The sequence below is a fragment of the Pseudoliparis swirei genome, chromosome 14 (genome assembly GCF_029220125.1).
Source record: "Pseudoliparis swirei isolate HS2019 ecotype Mariana Trench chromosome 14, NWPU_hadal_v1, whole genome shotgun sequence".
NCBI classification, from domain to species: Eukaryota; Metazoa; Chordata; class Actinopteri; order Perciformes; family Liparidae; genus Pseudoliparis; species Pseudoliparis swirei.
The window spans coordinates 7,829,622-7,853,284 of NC_079401.1; the positions used below are offsets into that span (position 1 = coordinate 7,829,622).

The following is a 23,663-nucleotide window of genomic DNA, read 5'->3' on the forward strand; positions in this document are numbered from 1 at the left end:
CACTCCCCCCATTCGCTGCTGTTGTCTCCTCATCTCCCATCAGGTCAGTCGGCTTCACAAACGAACCGGGGCATCGTCTGTCTGTCCGTCCCCACATCCTCGGTTTCTCTCGCTCCCTTCGCTGACCTCGCTAAGAAGCTGGAGCGTATTCACCGAAGCGCTCGCTCATGTTGCCGAATATCAATTCAAACTCTGATATTCATGACTTCCGTTCCCGAGTCTGTTCATATATAAAACGTGTGGTAATGTCCTTCTCCGTGGAAAAAAAAGAAGCTTTTAAAGCGACCAGTTTGAGTTCAGCTAATGTTAATATTTCTTTTGTGATGCAAATGTCCTTATATCCCATTTTGGTGTAGACGTTGGCGCCCCCTGTGGACACACGCGGTAGTGAGCCCCTCCACCTTGTGTCAACAAGAACTTGCCTCGTATGTTTTTTTAATACTTTTCACACAATATTTATTGGTTTAAATACAGCTGTTGGAAGGACGCTTAGCGATGAGGTAATGCATCTATTTAAAAACTGTAATAAGACAATGGTGGAACGGTCAACTTTTATAGCCACAGACAATAATTATATATGGACAAAAAACCACGTCTGACCCCGTGACAGGCTTTACAAAATAAAAATAGCCGATGGTTTTGTTTGCTTTTCTTTCTCTCGACCAGTTAAAAACTCACAATGATTCCGTCACGGCTGCTTTAGAGACACCTGTGGCGACGGGTGGTAACAGCAGGTGCGTTTTAGTCATAATACGGCGGGAAAGGCGGACCCTGCAAGTATCTATACAAAATACAACCGAGCAATGTGATCACACAATCCAGACTCCCTCGAAAGTTAAAAATAGCACATCGTATAAATAACTCGAGATCCAAAATATGTAACTCTATCTTCACATTTTGATCCTCTAGAGAGCCCAGTGGGGTTCTGAGGTCGGTCGGTTGGTTGGTGGCAGTTGGGTGGAGTAGCTGATGTATAATACATGGTTGTGGGGTTGGACAGCAGGAGTAAGCACACAGTCAATTTCCCATAATGCCTTCACAAGTGGCAGGAGCTGGGGCCGTGTGCATAAACAGAGAGGCCCTCTTTTCTTTCTCTGCTCCTCACAGACCAGACGCCCAGTGCTTTGATCCCCGTTGTATTCTCCGGGTTTCTTTTTCCCTTCTTCTTCTCCGATGTCTCTCGCTGATCATGAAGTTCACAAGTTCAATAGTGAGCGATGAAGAGAGAGAGAGAGAGATACATACTGTACATGGAGGGGAACACAGTCAAATTAGGCCACGGCTGTAATTATAGCCTCATTCTTTACGCACGGTGACGTCATCGACTCAAGTTGCACCATTTTACTCAACGATGACACGGTTCATCCTCGGGTTAGATTATTGTGCATGAAGTCGACTACATGGACACCCCAACGTGACACACATACTCGATTCCTTATCACATTTTATATTAAAAAAACAACCCCAAGTGCCTTAACTAATCTGCTGCGATGACATCATACTATGCTGGAACGATATATAGGATCTCACTTCCTCCACATCAAACTGGACAAACAGTGCATTTGACATCCTGTGTGGAGGAGTGACTGTACCGCCCTCTACTGGATGAAATGAAACGCATTAAAAACAATAGAATAAGCAGATCTGGTGCGGATGCATCTTGAGGAAAAAGTCATTTTCTACATGTAAACAGCTCTCGGTGTGCACGGCTCCAACGGATGATGGCTTACGCGGTCGTGGAGTTACTAAACACATGTTGACAGTATATAATGCATGTAACTGAGTGCAGACGGTAACAAGAGGGGAGAATATAGATATATATGGAACATTTTCTTCGCCCACACTGCACAGTTATGTCTGTCTTCACAAATATATAGCTTAAAAAGGAACACCATCTGTCCTTGATTGTGTATTGAGGTCTCTTTAGATTGTCTCTCGGGCCCATAAAGAGATGAGCCATTGAAGCTCATCCCGAGTCTTTACCTCGTTTGACCCTCTTTCCGGATGACCTCGAGCCGAACTGGAACGATGCGGTAAAATCACCCCAAATCGCCACACTCTGTGCCGCCGGTTCTTCTCGTGGTCGTCACCACTGCATGGTCTTGGATCGGGTCAGTTTCCTGGTCAGAGCGTGGCGGACACTCAGCATGTAGGAGCGGCGGTCCGGCAGAGGACGCTGCTGGTCCCAGACCAGCCTGAAGGACACCGGAAACAAAACATCATCTCCAACTCACGACTGCAGATGAGACATGAGAGATATGCGTCTCTCGTTTGACACGCCGTGCTGTGATAATGCTGCCGGTCAAATGAATTATAAGTGAGACAAGCGTATGGAGACGGTAGAAAGATGATATTATCATATTATCGACGTCACAAATGTCACATTATTGTCAATACCGGTGTATTGCAACAGCCGTAACGTAAAGAGAGTCAAATCTAGTTTGGAATAGAGCTGAACCAAACCTGATGAGCTGAAACACGGCTGCTTCCACAGCTGAAACCGCTTCTGCCACCGACAGCTCCCTGAACCCGCACCTACACACACACACACACACACACGCAATATCTAAATATATACACACTGTAGACACTCCAACTAACAAAATAAACAGGAGGGAAATATTGAGGGTGACGGATGTAATTACAAAGACACACCGTAGATCCTTGGCCAGTCTCTGTCCTTCCTCTGTTGTCACCTCCCTGCCGATCTCCAGGTCCGCCTTGTTGGCTACCAGCACTGTGGGGACAACTGACACACACACAGAAATATATAGTGACAATAAACCGGCATGATGAGGTTATGGCATTCAGGGGTTACCTGCAGATCACAGGACGGCCTACCATACATGGACTATACGCACGTGTGTGTGTGTGTGTGTGTGTGTGTGAAGGTGAATAGACATGTCAGCCGGAGTTAGAGCAGAGACTCACTTGAAGAGCAAACCCAGTGAACACACTGTTCCTCTTGAGATCATACTGCTGGTTCAGGAGTTCAACAGCTGCTTCATTTGTCTCCTAACACAAATATACAGCCGGGACTCGGGAAGTCCGACTTTAGAGATTTGATTTTTAAACTATTATAACGCCTTCCTGCCACAAAGCAGGGCAAATTAGTGTCGTCCGTGTCCCCAGGCGGTCTGATGCGACAGGTACGGCGGGACTGTTTTTTGGGACTTCTCCTCCGTACCCAGACTCTGCTTGGTTTGCTCGATGAGCTTCTTGAGCCGAGGGACGTCCAGGAAGCCGAGGCGCTGCGTGATGGAGTAGAGCAGCAGGAAGCCGTCCGCCCAGCGGATGGACGACTCCAGGGACGCCGCAGAGCCCTCCTGGGGGGCGGGGAAAAAAGTGTTCGAGGAAGATGTCACGGGGACGCGGAGGAACGTCAAACCTCGCGAGATGCAAAGGAAGAGGAAGAAAAATAATCACCTTACAGGCCATATCCAAAATCTCCAGATCGACAGCTTCCTGGTCCAGCGCCCGGCTGCACCTGTAGGTCACCTCTGTGGCGGAACGCAAACACACACTTGACTTCTTCCAACAACAAAAAAAGAAGTCATGTTGTTGTGATGTCGTGCGTTGCACTAGTTACCCTTCTTATGGTCGTATTCGCCGATGAAGCGCTTGGTTATGAAACGAACGCACAGAGCTGGAGACACAAGACAGACGCAGAGTGAACGGCCTGAACTGACGACCCTCGTCCACACACACACACACACACACACATATACACACACGTTTGCATCTGCAGCCTGCAGTATGCCGCGGCATCCCTCTTTCTTAGTGCTGCTATCTGTCTGGTTTACACAGATGGGGAGGCGGGGCTTCTCTGTGTTTGGGTGGAAGGGGTCTGGACGCTTTGTTTGACGTCTGGTGTTTCGGGCTCTCCGCGTTTCCTTTTGGCAGCGCGCATCGGGAGGTTACTTAGGCCTGTTTACGTGAGCTGGAGAAAGAGCGACGGGGTTCAAGGCATTTCCAGCGTGTCGTCCACCTTCTGTCACAGCCTCGCGGATATATTTCATGTTAATATTATAACGCTTATCCACAGTATACGACTTCTGCTCGAGGTCCCGTTTGTAACCTTCAGCTTACGCGTTCCTTCTCTCATTCAGTCATCTATTTTCCCCTTCGTGGGAAGAGTTGACAAAAGCCAGGAGACAGAGGCGGCGGGGTCCACGCTCAGCCTGCGCAAGCTTTCCAAAGTCAGACCACGACCCAAATGTGATCCCAAACTTGACTTCTTTGTGAGTCGAAAAAAAAGGGAAATAAAACGTGGCCGCGTGTCCCGAACCTGAGCGACAGCTCCGTAATTAAAAAAATGTGCACGCGTGTCCCCATCCCGTCTCTCGCTTTCCCTTCTGCATATTAATATGCGTCTGTAGTTTGTAACTGACCTGTTTTTCCAGTGTTCTGAGCTCCCAGAATGAGAAGTTTCACTGGAACCATCTTCTCCTCGGGCTGAGTGTCAGTCGGCCGCCTGTCGCTGCGTGAAGAAACTTTAAGTCGTGACACTAAAGCAAAACTGTATCATAAAGAGAAATGCACAGCTGAAGAAAGGGAAACTATAGGTTGCAATAATACTGACCTGTATGGAGAGATAATTTCCAGGTACGGAGAGGAGTAAAATAAGGAACTCGCAGACACCGAGCAGACGAAGAATGAAGAGATGGGACTGTCTTCTCTCTGCTCTGGCTTGGTTATAAGAGCTCTCTCTCTCTCTCTCTCTCTCCCTCTCGCTCTCTTTTTGGGAGCAGTATATGACCAGAGCCATTAGTCTGGAGGAACTGTGTCCAACTCCCCCCATTGTCCAATTCTGCATCTACTCAAGACGCATATAAACTCTTTTTTTCCAGTGACGATCATTCCCCAAAAGGCTTGAACTCGCTCACGGTTAACATCGGCCCTCAAAATCCTGCGTAACTTTACTTTCCACGCTCTGTTCACGCAGTTCAGTTTCTAAATGTCAAGCGGGCGGTTGTTGACCAGAACTAAATCAGAGCGTCTCTTGCTCTTTTTATCAAGTATTTTAATGAGATAAAGTACTTTTAGGTTTTAAATATGTCTAATTGAGTCAATCCTCATCTCACTCAACTCTCCCATAAATGATCTACATCTTGTATTCATGAATCCGTCCTGCCCCCAGACTCCTGGAAACTTCCGGTATATTCTTTTACACCAGAGCGCCACAACAAACAGTCCAAAGCAAACAGCTCATTAATGTCCTAATTATGTGCTTTGCTCGTGCAGTGACCTCTGGACACATTTGAGCCTATTTTATTTGAGAGTATTTGGTAAACGCTGCCTGGAAAGATCGTTTTAGAAAAGAAAAAAATAATCTGACATTTTAATGTTGCATTGCGGCTACATTTTGGTTTCCTGTTGAAGGGGCATTAATTAGAGATCGTAACTTTAAATATATAAAAGCATGTTATGCTGCACTTTAAGATACTATTATTAAGCTTCTAATAATACAAATAACAATGAGGTTTGCAAGTTTTGAAGCCTAAATATGTTATTAGTAAAAGAGGCGGCGGAACGATAAAAGACGCAAGTAAAGACATTCGTCAGGTTTTATTCATATTTCATAATTTTTTTTCTTTCAACAAAGCTTGTTCACGGGAGAGAAAACAAATGAACGTTATGGTACAAGCATCAAGGACAACTTTAAATTAAGGAGCAACACACCGAGTTTGTTCGAGAAGTGCGTGTTGAGCGAGGGGGGGGGGGGGGGGGGCAGTTGTTCCAGATGTGACGGCCACTCATTGGCTGCTCAGCAAACTGACGGCTCGTCGACGGCGGCGGCTCCTTCCGTCACGGCTTTGACGCATTTGGCCATCGTCTGGGAGGCCCGGCTGATTGAGTCTGGGACCGGGGGGGGGGGGGGGGGGGTGAAGCAGATTACATTTCACTTCTATGAATTTCTATTTTTGCCCACGTTTAATTATATATATTTTTAAAACACCTACCTGTCATGTAGAAGTCCTTCGCCGTGAGCTGAGGCGGCACCAGAGGGGTCGCTCCGAGCTCGTGGCCCACCGCCTGGGCCAGTTCGTTGGCCTGCTTGAAGTAGTTGGCCTCCTCGACGTCGTCGTAGCGGACCAGATTGGGAGAGACCTCGGCGAGTCTGGATCGGACCTCGTCCAGAGAGTCGTAGGGCAGCGTCATGCCGGCCAGCTGCAAACACGGAAAGTGGACGTCACTTTCAATGGCCGCCGCGCCTCGTGGTCAAACGTGTACGTGCCTTTAGCGAGTGACAAACACGCTGCATGCTGACCTCGGACACGGCCCGGATGATCTTCCAGTCCTCTCGGGCCATCCCCGGCGCGGTGACGGCAATGCGGGTCTGCTGGCTCCGGCCTTCGGTGTTGACGTACGTGGCGTTTTTCTCCGTGTACGCAGCGCTGGGAAGGATGACGTCGGCCATCGGTGCCCCTACGTCACCGTGGTGACCTGGAGGGGGCGGCGGGGTTGAAAATGATATTTTAATATATTCACACTCGCATGGTGACCACTGACTGTGCGTTTGCCGGGCGGCGCGTGTACCCTGGTAGACGATGAGGCTGTCTTTGGGCAGGTCGGCGCGGGTGATGCAGCCGGCGTCGGCTCCCAGCAGGAACAGCACTTTGGGAGGATTTGCCCGGATGGCGTCCACTCCCGCCTTGTAGCCCAGGTCCAACGCAGCCACCTGACTGGCCACTCTGCTCACACACACACACACAGGAATCATCTGCTGGACCTCGCCGGTCAAGTTTTAAAATCTCACACATTTGAAATGCAAAGCAATGCAAATAAATTGCAGAAGTAACGACGCTCCAAATGAGTCGGCTCTTTTGAGGGTGGCCAAGTCGTACCTGTGCAGGACGTTGAGGACCTTCCACCCCTCTTCCACGCCGCTGCTGGTTCTGGCGTTCTGGGCGATGTTGGAGACGGCGCTCAAGATGGCGGCTCCGTCGTCTCTCTGCAGAGCGCTGCTACCGACGACCACGACCGGGCGCTTGGCGGCCGACAGGACCTGGAGGCAGAGGACGGCAACATTTCACGCGAGAGAAAAAAGTAACGTCAGCTCATTCATCGGCATCGACGCTCCCTCCCAAGTCAGATTGCGTGCGAGTGGATGACCTGGCAGAAGGGGTGTGTGCCGTCCGCCAGCTCCTTCAGCACCGAGGTCTCCTCCCCCAGGTGGTCGTAGGAGAAACTCAGATCCACATCGCGACCCACCAGGGCAACACGCAGCTCATTGTGGAGCCAACTGACACCGGCGGAACGGAGAAAGACACATGGATTACTTAACTCTGATTTTCCATGCGGTAAAAAAAGGCAAAAGACCGGCTACAAACTGTTTCCAGGAGGAGGAATTAACCAATAATGCGCCTTCACCACTTGCGGATGCGGGCGTTGAACAGCGGGGCTTCGTAGCGCGGGTTGGTTCCCACGAGCAGCAGCAGGTCGCAGTCCTCGATGCCGGCGATGCGAGTGTTCAACAGGTAGTTGGAGCGCAGGTCAGTGCTGCGGGGAGAGAAGGGGAGTCGTTTGCTGAAGAGACCGCGGGAACTCTGTACGCCAGCGGTTCCCAATCTTTTTGAGCTACGGACCGATTTGGTGTGAGACAATATTCTCACGGACCGGCGATAAATATGACGCAATACAATTATACGACTGACAAAGTGTATAAAAATACAATATTGAAATGCAATGCACCTCTTTTTATGGTGTTACGGTACGAGGGCTTGTAAGGCCCAAAAGCACGTAGATAGACCGATTTCCCAGCAATAATTTCCACTCTTATAAAACAAGCGGAAAAACAACATTATTTTGGACGTTATGTGAAATAATATTTTAGTTAAAATTAAAGTTAAAGTCACCTTAAAATAGATAACGATATTAAAGCCCCACTATGTAACTTTTGGACCTTAAAATAACAGCTTGAAAAAAATTGTGCCGCTACAATGACTTTTAATATGACGATTTGCGTCTCTGCTATTGCCATCGGGGGTCTGTGGGGAAATAACTCCGCTATGTAAGATTCTGGAGCCGCCCGGTACATCCGGCGGATGTACTCGACCTGCTTTCTGGCAGTGATTACGCAATGTCATAAAGTGCCACTCCACGCTCGCAGCTACAGTATAAGAGTAGCTTTTTTATGTAGCTTTTTGGTGTTGTCAACAATATTGTATTCGATCACACGTACTCCACATTTGCAGTCCCCCAAAACAAAAGTAAATGACTGCACGCGCACGCGCACCCCCCCCACATGATCCCAACTCAATACAAGTGTATGCGAGGCTGCATCTATCGTCACTGGGTATTTACGACACTGAAGTCGAAACCTAAATACCTAAAAACCTGAAGGGGGCGCCAAAAGTGAAAAACTACATAGTGGGGCTTTAAATAAGTTTCCAATATTGAAACTTTTTTTAAAGCAGATTATTATATGTATATAAAAATGAAACTGCTTTCTTGTTATTGATGACCTCCGCTATGTCCATGATTATTTTTATGTGAGATATTACTGGACAGATTTCGCCGAAGAGCGACAAGTTTGCAGGTGTGAATGTGCCGCCAGCGGATCGTGTTCGGCGTGTGACTCGGCTGCAGCGATAAACCAGAATTTTAAGCACAGACGAGTGTATCCGGTCCTGTTTAAAAATATATTTTTTCCGACTTTTATTTAAAAAAAAAAAAACATATTTTCTTTTTCTTTTTTATTCACTTTTCCTGTGTGGCCCGGTACCAATCGAGCCCGGGGGTTGGGGACCGCTGCTGTAGGCGACATACTTTAAACTCCGAAACCACAAAGTCTTACCCGGACCCCGACATGGGGAAGACCTCCTCGGTGCAGAGGTTTTCGGAGTCGAGTCTGTTCAGGAGGTCTTTGAGGGACACCAGAGCTTCGGCGTCGGCCAACCCTCCGGCGATGGCCGCCACCTCACTGCCCTGCACGTTCTGCAGCTACACAGACGACGCAAAGATATTTCACATACACACCCAAATATGACGATGCAACCAAAACGGGAAGCGTGAACAATAAAGGCAGAAACAAAAGTGACACGTACTGCTCCAGCAACACGAGAAAGAGCGTCCTCCCAGGTGGTCGGGGTCAGCTGACCGGAAGCATCCTTCACCATTGGTTGGGTCAACCTCTGTCTCTTCAAACCATCATATGCAAACCTGAGGAGACACATTTGGAGTTTTCCATTTTCTTTCAACAGGCTCGCACCATATCTGATGTTTCATGTATAAACGGTTGTTTTTTTGGCCATTAACTCACCTGGTCTTGTCAGAGATCCATTCTTCGTTGATCTCTTCATTCAGCCTGGGCAACACCCTCATCACCTCCCCTCCTCTTGTGCTCACCAGGATGTTGCTGCCCACAGCATCCATCACATCAATGGTCTCGGTTTTTCTGCAAAGAGCAGCGCAAGATGAAGTTAAAGAAACCAGTACGACTGGACTTGAATCAACTGGAAACGTCTGCTCTGGTTTCGGAAAGCGATAGCATCAAATCCCGTCCTACCTAGTCTCCCATGGTCGTGCGGTGAAAGCGTAGGGCTTGGAGGTGAGCGCGCCGACGGGACAGATATCGATAATGTTGCCCGACAGCTCGGACATGAACATCTTCTCCACGTACATCCCGATCTGCAGGTTGTTTCCTCTTCCTGTTGTTCCCAGGTCTTCAACACCTGCGATCTCACTGGCAAACCTACACACACAAAAAACCAGGAATGCATAAACGTGCTTTTCTCATATATTGTCGTCAAATATGACACCACTTAAAGGGGCAGTAGCAGCCAATAGGATTAGTATTCTATTCCCAGTGGATGCCTGTGGTGCACTTACCGGACGCAGCGTGTGCACTGGATGCAGCGGGTCATGATGGTTTTGATGAGCGGCCCGATGTTCTTGTCCTCCACGGCTCTCTTCCCTTCTGTGAAACGACTGCGGTCTGAACCGAACTGCATGGACTGATCCTGAGAACAATGGAAAGTAGTGAAGATGGTAGTTTGGCGGGTCATCCTTCGAATGAAGGTTAATATATTTATTTATTTAACAGTCCAGTTACCTGTAGGTCACACTCTCCTCCCTGATCACAAATGGGACAGTCCAGCGGGTGGTTGGCCAACAGGAACTCCATCACTCCCTCTCTGATGACACACACACACGTTCATCAAGCAAGTTTATTAAACAGTTTATTTTCTTAGTGTGAATCCTATGCGAACATTTTAGTTTGTACCTGGCCTTACGTGTCTTCTCTGAGTTGGTGAGGATGTTCCAGCCCTTCATGACGGGCATGGCACAGGCTGCTACCGGCTGAGGAGCGAGAGCACGCGCGCACACACACACACACACACATCAATTAGACAGCCCTACTGGAAGCATTCAAAACTATATCTGTGCAAAGAAGTCTTGTCTTGTGTTTAAAACTTTATAATTTAAAATGTTTCCAGAGAAATGGCTCCCAAAGTGTTCTGCCTAATGGCCAATCAGAAGCACTTGGGTTACCTTTTGAACTTTCTCAATCTCCACCAGACACATGCGACAGTTTCCCGCCACCGAGAGCCGCTCATGGTAGCAGAACCTGGGGATCTGGATTCCTGCCATCTCACAGGCCTGATGGGGAAAAAGAAACATTACGGATGAAGCGGGAAATTCTTTAAAGATCAAACTATGCATACAATAATCCAATATACAAACTAGGCTCAGATCCATCTTTGTCCACATTTAAACGACAGAGATCAGGACAACACCGTTACCACTAGGTAGTGCCTCCTTGCAACTACATATTTTAGCAAAAAAATACAGTATACAATATAAAACATCTTGGCATTTTTGCAGTAAAATAATCAGATTATTCTTACCTGCAGAACAGTAGTTCCAGTCTGCACCTCCAGTGGTTTCCCGTCTATAAACACCTCAACCATGTTGCTGGCAGCACGCACTGGAGTACGCACTGCAAGTGGAAACACAAAAGGTCAAATGTATTTTAGATTAAATGAAACCGGACAAATAAAAGTGGCATGAATATGGACGTCAGCAGGAATGCAGCAGTGAGCAGTAAATGTACGACTTACCCGTGTTGGAGGGAGCCAGGCTGCTCTTGGCAGCTCCGGCTAAAGCCCGGCCGACGTTTGGCAGGCGCAACATGACTGAGAGAAAGACGGAAACAAAGCAGTCAAAACACGAGGTAACTTTCTCCTGATAACATCATCGATTATTTATATTCTTGCAGATTCAATTTCTATCAACTAAACTGACAACTTGTTTCAGCTCAACCCAAAAGTGTGTTGAAGATGCCGCCGTCTGTTTGTTGATAAGTAAGAAAACATGACTGCCAGATGTCATAATCTCTGTACTGCAGAACGTATACAGAGCTCTTGAAAAGGTGAGTACATCTCTTGAAGTGTTTGCACAAACTTTGTTTGCAACAACACTATTTAAAGAGGAAATGTCTGGGATCCAGAATATGTTTTCTGCTATTTCTTAATGAAGAGGTTGTAAAATTCCCCAAAGAATTTGCCTTATGCAAAATTCGGAAAATTCCTTCATAGGGGAACTAAATAATATTATTAAATTGTCTTATGCTGCTCGACATAGCTGCAGGTTTAGTACTAAAACATTTACTATTAATGTGATAATTATTGAGCTTTTCCTGTCCAAATTTCCAAATATTTACATTGTGCATTTTCAATTGAGTTCATATGTTTCACACTGCAAGGCACAAAAATGACTTTCAAGTTGAATCAGAGCCCAAACAACAAACGTCAGCTGTCCTAATAGCGATCACTGTCAACAACAACACATGACGTGGCCACTAAAACATGCTGGTGACGGTTCAAGGAGATGATGTAATGAGACGTAAAGCAGATATCTAGAAACATGTCACCATGACACTAGAAAGTTATAATTATATATACGATGTATCAGCGTTGAGGACAGGACTCCTTGCTCCCAGGCTAACCGCTCAAGGACACGGGCATTGCAGTGTTGGAACAGGGTTACAGCGGGTAAAGAGGTCAAACACCTTCATGTCCTCTGGTTTTGCAATTAAATACTAAAAAGAGGTCAACGTTCATGAGTGCAAAATGTGATATGAGTCTTACCTTTCGCTATTTGGCCTTCTTGACCAGAACAGCGGTGATCTGAGCTGTGCTACCAGCCAAGTAGCTATGGCGTATTTAGTGGAAATAGCAGGTTAACTACTTCCGCTTTAACTGAGGTGGAGACTTTCACAATAAAAGTAAAATCACGTTCTTAATATGTAATCAACCATATCTAATATTCTTAAAAACACAATATAATACAGCACGCAGTAGAGACAGCATGCTCTGACTTAATGCCACACACATGTTTGACTGATATGTATAACAAATACCCACTTTAAATATGTTTACACCAGACTACAGTTCCCACGGTGCACCGCGTGATACCGGAAGTATCTACGTGTTCATTTTTGCGACAGTTCAGGAAGCGTCTACAAACAGCTACATAAAAGAGCAAGAGTTGGGGCTTTCTCCTCCTAAGGAGTACAGCAAACACAGGTGAATATGATTAAGAAGACATACGTTTAAGTGTTTAGAGAATGCAACATAGTTTGCAAGTATTTACAAAATAAAAGTGACCAGGCCTTCCCATCTTAGTAAACTAGTTAGCAACAAGCTAACATTGTCTGCTAGCAAACACAGCGTCAACTAACACAACAGGAACATGTCAGTGTGTGTTGTTTGTACGAAAGATACTGCGCAGTAGATACACAGTGCATTGTGTCTATTAAGGAGAGAAAATAAGTAACATTTCGAAGTTTTTAATGTAACTTAGATTATATGTAGAATATGTTTGCACTAGCACCCTGTGTTTTGGTGTTGTCATTATTTTAAAAGCAGTTTGTTCAGTGATGGCATGCACTATGATATATTCAACACATGTAAAGGATATATTATAGCAACTTTGGATGCAAGACTATATTTTTAAGCCTGCATCATGTTAACTCGGCAATATGGTATTATCTGTACTCTGTGTTTATTATTAATTTAGTAAAGTAACACGTTATGCACGTACATCTTTCAAATGTAATGTTACCTTGCTGTCTGTAATGATGAAATTACAGTTCAGCTGCAGACTGGAAGCTTTGCATGAGACTCGATATGAGAGTGATGCATCAGGTTATAACATTTAGTATTTTAAACACAAAATGTTGCATGCTGTCAGTGTATTTTTTTGGGTTTATCTGCATTTCGTTTAAGATTAGAGTGCTGCACCTCCTCAGGATGTGTGCAGCATTTCATCCCGTCTTTCTTCTCCTTCCCCCACTCACCTCCCTCTTTGTTTCATGTGACACTCAGCGCCATGTTGCCGACCACCACGCCAAACGGCAACGGCTCCCTCGGTTCTAGCGCCACGGCCCGCCACACGGCAGGCTTCAAGCGCTACAAGTACCTGCGACGGCTGCTCCACTTCAAACAGATGGACTTTGACTTTGCTGTGTGGCAGATGCTTTACTTGTTCACGTCGCCGCAGAGAGTCTACCGCAACTTCCACTACAGGAAGCAGACCAAAGACCAGTGGGCCAGGGACGACCCGGCGTTCCTGGTCCTGCTCGGCGTCTGGCTGTGTGGTGAGTCTGCAATCGGGGAAGCGTTGCATCCGGATGTCGTCACGGTGCCGCGATGACTCGACGCTCCCTCTCTTCCTCCGCAGTGTCAACACTCGGCTTTGGTCTGGTGCTGGACATGGGCGCCGTGGAGACTCTGAAGCTGCTGCTGTGGGTGGTCATTGTTGACTGTATAGGAGTTGGTCTTCTCATATCAACCCTCATGTGGTGAGTAGTGGGTTTGCCTCGTAGTTTAACTGTACGATAGACCTCTGACTGCATCTGAAATATTATTTATTGTCTTTTTCAGGGTCATCAGCAACAGGTACCTGTTGAAACAACCCGGCAGAAACTTCGATGTGGAGTGGGGCTACGCATTTGATGTTCACCTCAATGCCTTCTACCCGCTTCTCGTCATCCTGCATTTCCTGCAGCTCTTCTTCATCAACCGTGAGTAGCTTGAGGCTTTTTGTGAGTTATCTCAGTGTGTCTGGAATTACATTCATCCAATCCAAAGCACGAAATGGTCTTTAATACAGTTAAATGAGCATTTTATGTTTTAAATGAAGATGTTGCTAAACAGTTTATAACATTTATAAAGACATAATAGGGTCAAGTTAACGAAATTCTTTGCTATTACAAAAAAGAAAAAGTAACTGATGTAATGAAGAATAGCTATGACATGACATTACTGTTGCCTCCTTCCTTTGTCACCACACTTACAGTTTGTTTTGTGTCTTTCAGATGTTGTGATAATAAACTCCGACTGGTTCGTGGGATACTTTTTCGGGAACACTTTGTGGCTGATCGCCATTAGTTATTATCTCTACATCACGTTTTTAGGTTACAACGGTAAGCCCCATTCACATTTAAATATCGATTGTATTTGATTTCCATGTGGATGTTTTTGGTCCGGGAGGGTGAAGACATTTTAATGGTTGGGGTGTGTTTATTTCCATCTAGTGTTAAAGCAGCAGTCGCCATTTAACACACTGTTTCCTATAAAGGAGGAGGAATGTCGCGTGTACTTCAACGTGACTTTGTAGATCTGTCGGCTCAAAGCGTCCGCTGATGCATTCGCCTGGTGTTCTCCACACAGCTCTCCCCTTCCTGAAGAACACCGTGGTGCTGCTCTACCCCTTCGCTTTGCTCGGACTCATTTACGTCCTCTCCGTCTCTCTGGGCTGGAACTTCACTCGGGGCCTCTGCTGGTTCTACAAGTACAGAGTCCAGTAGGACCAGCTCGACCTCTGAAATTGGACACTCGTGGGCTCCAGGCCGACTCCACCAAAAAAAATCTGCTTCCAACTCACATCTAGGTGTCAAGAATCAATTTCCAGCTCCTGTTCGTCAGCATCTGGTCGGGAAGGACTCTCCGTGAACGCCGGGTTGTTTGACCGAGCTGGCTGACCGCTGCCCGACTCTCAGAGGACTCAGTTCATTCTCCGTTTGGCTCTCGTGTTGAGCTGCGAGGTCGGTGAACAGTGACGGGTTTGGACTGTTGTTGCAGAAACAGGAGATACAGCTTTTATTGTTCCTTTTGTATGATTTGTAAATATTCTGGCAAGTTGTAATATATATACACAGAGGATTGTTTCTGAAGAGGACACATTTGCTTTGTTTCTTTGAGTTTTCTTATAAAAAAAAGACCAATAATCCTGCTTATTGAAGAGAGAGAGATAGGAGGACAGTGTAGAAACAAGGGATGGACACTCCCCCCCTCCCCCTTTCTGTTTTTTCTTAAAGTGTACATTCCAAAGCACTTTCAATAAAAGGTTTTATTAACTTCGGTTGACTCCCGTTTTACTTTCTGGAGGAAGAAATGCCTCAAAGAAGACGTTGATTTATTTGGTTCACGGTACTATGCGGATGTGTTGCAGCTTCATAGATTAAAAATAACTTTAGTTAAAACCATTATATTCAATCTCATTATATTTATGGTATGATCCTGTATCTTTATAATGTACATTTTCCATTCCATTGTTTTTTCTTAATTATAAGGAATTATTTCAGAGACTGTAAACACAGTAAGTATCATCTTATTTATGTTATGAAAGAACCAGTGCTTTACATATTAGGTAAATTCATACATAGTTTATAAGCAGTTGAAGAAATCACAGCCACTCACAATATAAATCAACTTCTTTCTATTCTTGAGTTAACGGCTGCACGAACTAATCAAAAAGCCAATTACACCATCAACAATGGATCCAAAAAACCTCCTTGATTTGAAACAAATAACAACGATACATGTGTGTGTGTGCCCGTTTGCAGACGTCACGCTAGTTCAGTGCGTTCGTCAACAGCCGTTTGAACTTCTCCAGGTCGATGCTCTTCATGATGAAGACCTTGTGCTTCTTCTTGAGCAGGTCCATGTAGTCCAGGACCATCATGCCTCGGGTGTGTGTGCCCTCCAACTCCACCGTCACCGCGACCTGGAGGAGAAGACGAAGACGATGGACTTAGAAACGTCTTTTGTTTCCGCGGGGAAGTGACTGAACCTCGAGGGTGTGACGCGGGCGCTTCAACCTCGTCACTCTCCGTCAGCAGAGTGTCGTCGATGGCGGCAGCCAAAGCGTAGGTGTCGCAGGTGTTGAACCCAGGTCCGGACACCAGCTCCTTTTGATAGCGCTCCGTCTGGACCATCTGCGGTGGCGACATCACAAAGTGACGTTTTGTTTCTGAGACGCTCTTTCAGGTGCGTTTGAGAGAGAGAAATAAAACGCACCGTTCTGGTGTGGAGGGAGATCTTCTTCATGAAGCGAGCCTTCTCCGTGTCCTGGGCCAGCCAAGTGTCGCAGAAAGACTTGAGGGAGACGGAAAGTGAGTCAAGAACATCGTCTTTTTGCTTCCACGACCCTGAGGTCGCTGCTTACCCACGGCAGGCTGTTCCTGCAGCTGAACTCCCAGGGGGCGATGTAGGTGGGGCAGGTGTAGCGGTCCAGCACGATGTAGGCCGCCTCGGGGTCAGCCACGAAGTTGAACTCTCCACACACGGTGGTGTTACCCCTGGCTACACACACACACACACACACACGCACACACCGTCAGTTCACAAAATAAAAGCTACTACAACCGATACATGCCGAATATAGACGTAGCGACCGATGACCTACACTCAGTGTTCCCCCCCATGATGTAGAGCGCCTTCAGGTTCTTGGAGAAGGACGGGTTCAGCTGTGCAGCCACGGCCAGGTTAGTGAGGGGCGCCGTGGCAACGAGAGTCACCTGCACACAGCCCGAGGGAGAGGAAAACGTGAGTCATGTACCAGCTGCTGGAGCGAGTGTGTGGTCGGTGCATTATGTCACCTTCTTCCTGTTTATGGATCCCATTTTGTGAATAAGAATGTTTTATATCAGACTTTACAACAACAATCTATGTTTGGGGACTGTGCCCTCTTTAATAAAGATGAATGAATATTTGAAGTTACGGTTATTTTGCCTCCAGCACGTCTTCTTTTCAGAGTGTTAAAAAAATGTAAATTCCAGAAAACTTTTTATATAATAAATACAAATAAATAAGGTGCATCGACTTCTTTTCACCCTATTGCCCTGTTGTGTCTCCCCTTAAGTAAAAAATCATTTAAAAAAGGGTTTATCAGTTCATGAATAACACACAATATATATATATTTATATCTTTACTCAGCACTTTACTTTGTTTTCCCCTTGTATATTTAGTATTAGTATTTCGTATTTAGTATTTAGTTTTGTGTTTTATAATTATTTTTATTAATGCTCTGATGTGCACCGCTGCTGTGATTTTTGAAATGTCCCCACTTTGGGACGAATAAAGGTATATATCATATCATATCATCATATATATTTAAAACCATATATACAGTATGTGCATTGACACAGCAGTCCCATAGGGCTGCACCCTCTCCCCACCTCTCCAGGGTTTGCGTTGACGATCTTAATTATGGCCTGTGGAGCTCTTCTCTTCTGCAGCAGCTCCAGGCCCGGAGCGTCTGGATCCGGGGCGTCGCCCAGCCCGTCCTTCCCGTGGAAGTCTCCAGCGTGGCGCTTGCGGCCCAGCACCGGCTCGGAGCAGCCGCGGTACACTGGGATCTGAGGAGGGGGACGACGACGGGTTCAACAAACATTCTTAACATCGCATGTTTCCGTGACGCCGGCACGCTCTTACGTCCATCCGGCCGCAGACTTTGAGGACACGCAGTGTGTTCTTGCAGGCGTTGTCCAGCTTGGTGTTGCCGTGGCTGCAGGTGATCGCCAGGATCTCCACGTTGGGGTCTGCGATGGCCATCATGATGGCCTGGGCATCGTCCACCCCGGTGTCCACGTCCAGGATCAGCTTCTTACTCATCTTATCTTAAAGGAATGGAAGAAGGACAAGTTGTCCTCAGCAATCTGAACAAACAGCATTGTTTTTGTAGTGGATATACCGGTGTGTATATACAGTGGAAGCGCCATAAGTCAGACCGTAAACACACCCACAGACAGAACTGCAACCGTTGAGCTACAGAAGCACTCTTAACCTCCCTCCAGCAGTGTACATTGCTGGTAAAAACAATCTTTATCCTCTTCATAAATAGGGTAAGAAACCATCGAGGGCAAAGAGATCAACTTACCAGTTTGAAGTGTTCCGGCTACCGGTGTGTGATCCTTCTCTAAAGTCAGCTCTGGACTGAGACGTCTCTCCCTGCTGCACTTTTTTTTTCTTCTCATGGAGCTTAAAGACAAACAAAAGGTGGGGAGGTTATGTAACGCTGGGAAAAAGGAACACGACACCACATGACGTGGGCTGGGTTGGCAAGCAGCGGGAGAAAAATAAATCAAGTTTAAGGGGCGTGACATGATCTGCTGAGAGTAGGACTACAGTGTTTAGTCTCCTCCTCTCTCTTCCACTTCCACTTTATTTCACTCTATAAATAGTTGTTTGTTGAGCTTTTTCCATTCCTCTGAGGACACTTGAGTTCCATGAATCAAATGTACAACCCCTCTGCGTTGCTTCATTTTCAAACCTGACGGAAACTATTACATTTCCTCTTTTTTCTTTTTCTTACTGCTCTATTAAAGACAGAGAAGGAATTTCCTTTTCTTGCACCTGAAGGCAATTTTCTATTTCTATTCATGTGTTTTTATTATTGAATCTGAGAAGAAGGGGGGAAAACGACACAGATGCTTCAGTCATGTTTATAAAAAAGGAAACAAGAACAACTTTATTCTGCTTTATTAATTATACTGAACCGATGCCAGTCCCTCACGTGACGGTACACATCGTTCTACTTCAGTGAGTTCATGAACATCTGCTTGAACTTCTCCAAGTCGACTTTCTTCATGACGAACGCCTTGTGCTTCTTCTTGAGCAGACCCATGTAGTCCAGCACCATCATGCCTCGGGTGTAGGTCCCCCCCAGCTCCACTGACACCGCAACCTGGGGGAATGAATAACACGGGCCGGTTCATTGGAGGGTAACGATGACGTCCGCCTACTTTGTCATTTTATTTAAAGGTCGTTGAGAGCAGCGGGCGCTCACCTCGTCGCTCTCTGTGATGAAGGTGTCGTCGATGGCGGCCGCCATGGCGTAGGTGTCGCAGGAGTTGAACCCCTTCCCCTCCGTGATCTCCTTCTGATAGTCCGCCGACTGAGCTTTCTGCAAGGGACGAGTCGTCACGAGGGGCCACGCTGCGACTGAAGATCACCTGAGCTCTCGAGAGGCGACCGTACCTTCATGGAGAGGGACGTGATCTTCTGCATGAAGGCCGCCTTCTCGGTGCTTTGGCCCAGCCAGCGGTCACAGAAAGACTGAGCGGAGACACAATGAACACGACTCCTGGAAAATAAACTCGACACGTTGCGCGTTCAGCCCCCAACTCACCCACGGCAGGCTGTTCCTGCAGCTGAACTCCCAGGGGGCGATGTAGGTGGGGCAGGTGTAGCGGTCCAGCACGATGTAGGCCGCCTCGGGGTCGGCCACGAAGTTGAACTCTCCACACACGGTGGTGTTACCCCTGGCTGCACACACACAGGCATTGGCCAGACAATAAAATCATCAGCCGATGGAATATCGACGTAGCGACAGGTGACCTACATTCAGTGTTTCCACCCATGATGTAGAGCGCCTTCAGTTTTTTGGGGAGGGAGGGGTCCAGCAGCACCGCGACCGCCAGGTTAGTGAGGGGCGCCGTGGCCACGAGAGTCACCTGCACACGGCAGCAGAAAAAGCAAACACACATTTAGATCTTTTCATTGCTATTTGTTTGCGAGTGAGAGAGAAGAAACACACGATGAGCGAAGTACACGGTTTCCTTCGGGATTCAGAATCTATTGAAGATTATTTTGCCAGGAGGCTTGTTGTCATCCAGACCGATTGTAACAAGACCGCGTCCGTTACCCGTGGGTTTCCCCCCCCAGCACCAAGGATCAGCCCGGAACCACGAGGTTTGGTCGAGAGACATCTTTTATTCAGCAGCGCACACACCCAAGCAGACCGCAAAACCTGCGCCTCTGCTCACCCTCCCGCTCCACTCTCCACTGAGAGCTTTTATGCGCGTGGCCTCGGCTGCTGACTGATTGCAAATCACCAGCAGCCGAGGCCAAATTAGCGACAGCTGCCACACTCCCCACCACCAGATTTAGGCCGGGGCTCCAGCCGGCCTAACCTACTCCCCCTCCCCCCCCCTGAGAGCTTGGGCGGAGGAGGGGCTCTGGGGAACCGGGCTCGGGACATGGGGGGGACGGGGAGCTGAAGCCCGCTGGGCCGGGGAACGGGGAGCCGGGACCGGCCGGGATGGAGCCGGAGCAGCGGTAGCTGGCACCTCCGACAGGGCCCGGGGATCCGGAGTCGGCCCTCCACCGACGGGTCGGCTCGGGGGTCGGCAGCTCCGACGGGTATTGGGGCTCGGGGTTCGACGGCAGCTCCGACGGGTCCTGGACCTCGGGGGTCGGCAGCTCCGACGGCTCCTGGACCTCGGGAGTCGGCAGCTCCGACGGCTCCTGGACCTCGGGAGTCGGCAGCTCCGACGGCTCCTGGGCCTCTGAGGTCGGCAGCTCCGACGAGTCCTGGACCTCGGAGGTCGGCAGCTCCGACGGGTCCTGGGGAACGGGGTTCAGCCGCAGAGCCGGCGGGACCAGGAGGGCCTTGAGGAACCGGCGGTTCTCCTCTGCCTGTGCCCGCCCCATCTCCTCAATTCTGGCCAGAATCTGGCCCAAGCTGCTCATCAGCTCCTCCTCTGGTTTCCCAGACTCCATCCCTTCCAGGTGTTGGGTTTCCGGGGGCCCCACGTTGGGCTCCAGTGTAGCAGCTCCATGGCCACTACCCGTGGGTTTCCCCCCCCAGCACCAAGGATCAGCCCGGAACCACGAGGTTTGGTTGAAAGCCATCATTTATTTGTCAGCAACAACTCACAAGCAGACCGCACAACCTGCGCCTCTGCTCACTCCCCCGCTCCACTCTCCACTGAGAGCTTTTATGCGCGTGGCCTCGGCTGCTGACTGATTGCAAATCACCAGCAGCCGAGGCCAAATTAGCGACAGCTGCCACACCGATCAACTTCCAGAAGGGTAGAGTCACATGATCATCTCGACTGCACGCCCGAGACCGACACGGGGGTCTGCCTCACCTCTCCAGGGTTCTCTTTCACGATCTTGACCAAGGCCTGGACGGCTTTCCTCTTCTGCAGCAGCTCCAGGCCCGGAGTGTCCGGATCCGGGACGTCGCCCAGGCCGTCCTTCCCGTGGTAATCTCCGGCGTTCTGTTGGCGGCCCAGCAGGGATGTTTCGCATCCGCGATACACTGGGATCTGTCACGCGTTGGAGAAAAACCTACATTACCATCATATTAACCCCCCCGTGAACACGCGCCAATTTCTGCCTGACGTCGCACAGACTCACATCCAGCCGGTCGCAGACTTTCAGGACACGCAGCGTGTTCTTGAGGACGTTCTCCAGGGGTGTGTTGCCGTGGCAACAGGTGATACCCAGGATCTCCACGTCGGGGTCGGCGAGGGCCAGCATGATGGCCTGAGCATCGTCCACTCCGGTGTCAACGTCGAGGATCACCTTCTTCTTCATTCTGCGTTCAACAGCGAGACGAACGGCAGGTATGTGTCACAACCTGGCAACCCAAAAGTTATTCTGGTTGACTGCAGTTCAGAATAAAGCCGATTCAGATGGTTGACTCGACTTGTTTTCCATTCAGATTCAGCACTTTTGATTTGTTGAGACGTGCACAGGCCTCCATCTGTGTTCCTGCACTGTAACACATATACTTTGCCTGTTTGCACTATTTTTGTATTAAAGAATTCCCCCGAGGCCTTTTTCATACCAACACAATGTGAGGTTGGAAAGGTTCGATATGTTTCGTGCTTCATTCGATAAAATTTTTCCCTCAGTGCGCTCCCAACATTTCATGCACAGCCTTTTTACCATTTTATAACAAAATAAAAACATAAAAACATTATGCTGGTACTTGACAGATCGATCATCCCTGTACTTTTGAATGTCGGTTGTCTGTAAATGACAATAAAATATAAAGTCCTCACCTGCTGAGCGGCTCCTGAGGTCTGGTCTCCTGAGGTCTGAGGTCGACTGACTGCCCTCACCTGAATAACCTCTTTTTGAAGAAACTCGTCAGATACACACAGACAGGAATGAGGCACGCCTCCTCCCGCATTGTTGCCTCACCTTTAGCCTGTATACTGGTTGGGGTTTATTTGGTGTACTTTTCCAACTTTTCAAAGAGCATGAATGAACCATTAGTGTATTTCACATATTGTTGGACATAATAACAGGGACAGAATGACAAAACACAAAGAATTGCTTATTTATTACAAAATGATGCAGCGAGACAACAACCTGCATCCATCCACCTCGAGGAAAGGCAAAACAAAGAGGAATGAATAGAAACATTCATGCCAAAGAGCAGAGACATGGATGAACGATATGAGAACGTAACGCTTGTGAAATGTAATTTACTTTGATCTGCTTGAAGAAATGTTCATGTTCCTATAAAGACAGTCAAATGTTGGGTTTTCATGTCCTATTAATGTCAAAATAAGGTAATGTAACCGATTAAAAACTAATTTTTTCATCATCTGCTCTTATTTACTCTTACTTCTTTATCTGTTTGAGTCGTTAGCGAATTTCAGCTTCTTCCCTCGAGACGGAGGTATTTAGAACCATGGTGCAGAACAAAGCTATATTTTTAAGAAAAAAAGAAAGGACATCAGAGAAGTCAATTCACCCTGACAGTTAAACTTAAAAAATTCCTTTGGCTCAGATATTAGCCAAGACATGATAGAAATAGTTGTTGTTGCCAACTCCCCCACCGGCTCATTCCTGGAAGATCAGGTTCTTGCAGTGCCGGAGCAGAAATCTCCCACCTGATCTCACCATGTGACCCTCATGCATGACCTTTACTCTGCAGACACTATTTATGTGTTTAAGTGTTTTTCCTCCTTCCTTGGTGTCAAAAAAACATCAATATAGTGACAACCTTTTTCTTAACTTATGACACAAAACGAGGGGAAAAAGCGACAGAAAGTACGCAATCACATTTAATGGTAAAAAGAAGAAAAAAACAGCGTAACTTTATTGCCTTCATACATTGTGGAAGTATCTTGGGCTCACCGTAAAGAAACGCTCAGTTTAACTTAATAACATGATGGAATATGACATCTTTAACCCCTGAACCTCGTGTCGTTGAGTTAATTCTGTCACGACTCAGACAGGAGAAACAAAGAATACTGTCTTTGGTTGGAAACAGGCTGCGTCAAAACCGGGAGATCAGTCGAAGAAGCAAACAAGTCCAAAAAGGGGCGGGGCAGAGAATCAGAGGTCAGGGCAGGCAGGCAGGCACGGAATATACTCTAATAACGCTGGAGAACTTGGCACGAAAACACAAGACAATCTGGCAGAGGACAAGTGGAAGTGAGGGAGCTAAATAGTGAGGGACTAATGAGGGGATGCTCTGCAGGTGAGAAGGGCGTGAGGACCAGGTGAAGGGAATGAGGGACTAACGAGGTGATCAGAGGCAGGTGAGGGGAGTTGGATTGACGAGATGGTGTGACAGGATGAAAACAACTATGACAAAAGGGAAGGCGTGGAGCTAAACTGTT

The 23,663-nt window shown here is 47.5% G+C and overlaps 5 protein-coding genes across 5 annotated transcripts; 1 reads left to right on the forward strand and 4 right to left on the reverse strand.

Moving 5' to 3' along the window:
* Positions 1 to 539: 539 nt before the first annotated feature.
* On the reverse strand, positions 540 to 5,478 carry zgc:110699 (uncharacterized protein LOC325371 homolog). Its single transcript, XM_056431477.1, has 7 exons — positions 4,392 to 5,478; positions 3,590 to 3,646; positions 3,427 to 3,500; positions 3,188 to 3,326; positions 2,656 to 2,749; positions 2,464 to 2,535; positions 540 to 2,195 (listed from the first exon to the last, which is right to left on the reverse strand). Exons 1-7 carry the CDS (start codon positions 4,441 to 4,443, stop codon positions 2,087 to 2,089), a joined length of 597 nt encoding a protein of 198 aa, XP_056287452.1. The 5' UTR covers positions 4,444 to 5,478; the 3' UTR covers positions 540 to 2,086.
* A 75-nt stretch (positions 5,479 to 5,553) lies between these two features.
* Positions 5,554 to 12,202, reverse strand: ndufs1 (NADH:ubiquinone oxidoreductase core subunit S1). The gene is made up of 18 exons (XM_056431469.1): positions 12,096 to 12,202; positions 11,067 to 11,141; positions 10,854 to 10,945; positions 10,498 to 10,605; positions 10,229 to 10,305; positions 10,058 to 10,139; positions 9,835 to 9,965; positions 9,512 to 9,697; positions 9,266 to 9,400; positions 9,051 to 9,165; positions 8,801 to 8,946; positions 7,375 to 7,503; positions 7,117 to 7,246; positions 6,849 to 7,009; positions 6,541 to 6,695; positions 6,272 to 6,447; positions 5,964 to 6,171; positions 5,554 to 5,859 (listed from the first exon to the last, which is right to left on the reverse strand). The coding sequence occupies exons 2-18, from the start codon at positions 11,137 to 11,139 to the stop codon at positions 5,768 to 5,770; spliced, it is 2,196 nt and encodes a 731-aa protein (XP_056287444.1). The 5' UTR covers positions 11,140 to 11,141; positions 12,096 to 12,202; the 3' UTR covers positions 5,554 to 5,767.
* Positions 12,203 to 12,330: 128 nt separating this feature from the next.
* unc50 (unc-50 homolog (C. elegans)) lies at positions 12,331 to 15,371 on the forward strand. The gene is made up of 6 exons (XM_056431476.1): positions 12,331 to 12,533; positions 13,335 to 13,606; positions 13,690 to 13,810; positions 13,893 to 14,032; positions 14,327 to 14,434; positions 14,682 to 15,371. Exons 1-6 carry the CDS (start codon positions 12,379 to 12,381, stop codon positions 14,816 to 14,818), a joined length of 933 nt encoding a protein of 310 aa, XP_056287451.1. The 5' UTR covers positions 12,331 to 12,378; the 3' UTR covers positions 14,819 to 15,371.
* Positions 15,372 to 15,610: 239 nt separating this feature from the next.
* Positions 15,611 to 18,345, reverse strand: LOC130204625 (nucleoside hydrolase-like). The gene is made up of 8 exons (XM_056431473.1): positions 18,173 to 18,345; positions 17,728 to 17,912; positions 17,472 to 17,651; positions 16,699 to 16,810; positions 16,459 to 16,595; positions 16,311 to 16,388; positions 16,112 to 16,228; positions 15,611 to 16,017 (listed from the first exon to the last, which is right to left on the reverse strand). The coding sequence occupies exons 1-8, from the start codon at positions 18,267 to 18,269 to the stop codon at positions 15,865 to 15,867; spliced, it is 1,059 nt and encodes a 352-aa protein (XP_056287448.1). The 5' UTR covers positions 18,270 to 18,345; the 3' UTR covers positions 15,611 to 15,864.
* A 413-nt stretch (positions 18,346 to 18,758) lies between these two features.
* On the reverse strand, positions 18,759 to 22,161 carry LOC130204628 (inosine-uridine preferring nucleoside hydrolase-like). The gene is made up of 8 exons (XM_056431475.1): positions 22,089 to 22,161; positions 21,439 to 21,661; positions 21,168 to 21,347; positions 19,637 to 19,748; positions 19,424 to 19,560; positions 19,273 to 19,350; positions 19,082 to 19,198; positions 18,759 to 18,979 (listed from the first exon to the last, which is right to left on the reverse strand). Exons 2-8 carry the CDS (start codon positions 21,616 to 21,618, stop codon positions 18,827 to 18,829), a joined length of 957 nt encoding a protein of 318 aa, XP_056287450.1. The 5' UTR covers positions 21,619 to 21,661; positions 22,089 to 22,161; the 3' UTR covers positions 18,759 to 18,826.
* Positions 22,162 to 23,663: the final 1,502 nt, after the last annotated feature.

Coding starts and splice junctions, on each gene's coding strand:
- zgc:110699 (XM_056431477.1), bottom strand. CDS start 4,443: ATGGTTCCAGTGAAACTTCTCATTCTGGGAGCTCAGAACACTGGAAAA. Junction 3,327..3,426: donor TTTTGGATATGGCCTGTAAG/GTGATTATTTTT, acceptor CCCGCCCCCCAG/GAGGGCTCTGCGGCGTCCCT. Junction 2,536..2,655: donor AGACTGGCCAAGGATCTACG/GTGTGTCTTTGT, acceptor GTGTGTGTGTAG/GTGCGGGTTCAGGGAGCTGT.
- ndufs1 (XM_056431469.1), bottom strand. CDS start 11,139: ATGTTGCGCCTGCCAAACGTCGGCCGGGCTTTAGCCGGAGCTGCCAAG. Junction 7,504..8,800: donor TTCCCCATGTCGGGGTCCGG/GTAAGACTTTGT, acceptor CTCTCCCCGCAG/CACTGACCTGCGCTCCAACT. Junction 6,696..6,848: donor GTCCTCAACGTCCTGCACAG/GTACGACTTGGC, acceptor GTGTGTGAGCAG/AGTGGCCAGTCAGGTGGCTG.
- unc50 (XM_056431476.1), top strand. CDS start 12,379: ATGTTTACACCAGACTACAGTTCCCACGGTGCACCGCGTGATACCGGA. Junction 12,534..13,334: donor AAGGAGTACAGCAAACACAG/GTGAATATGATT, acceptor TGTGACACTCAG/CGCCATGTTGCCGACCACCA. Junction 14,435..14,681: donor CACGTTTTTAGGTTACAACG/GTAAGCCCCATT, acceptor TTCTCCACACAG/CTCTCCCCTTCCTGAAGAAC.
- LOC130204625 (XM_056431473.1), bottom strand. CDS start 18,269: ATGAGAAGAAAAAAAAAGTGCAGCAGGGAGAGACGTCTCAGTCCAGAG. Junction 16,596..16,698: donor CATGGGGGGGAACACTGAGT/GTAGGTCATCGG, acceptor GTGTGTGTGTAG/CCAGGGGTAACACCACCGTG. Junction 16,018..16,111: donor TGCTGACGGAGAGTGACGAG/GTTGAAGCGCCC, acceptor CTTCTCCTCCAG/GTCGCGGTGACGGTGGAGTT.
- LOC130204628 (XM_056431475.1), bottom strand. CDS start 21,618: ATGAAGAAGAAGGTGATCCTCGACGTTGACACCGGAGTGGACGATGCT. Junction 19,749..21,167: donor TGAAAGAGAACCCTGGAGAG/GTGAGGCAGACC, acceptor TGCCGTGTGCAG/GTGACTCTCGTGGCCACGGC. Junction 19,199..19,272: donor TCACGTCCCTCTCCATGAAG/GTACGGTCGCCT, acceptor CGTCCCTTGCAG/AAAGCTCAGTCGGCGGACTA.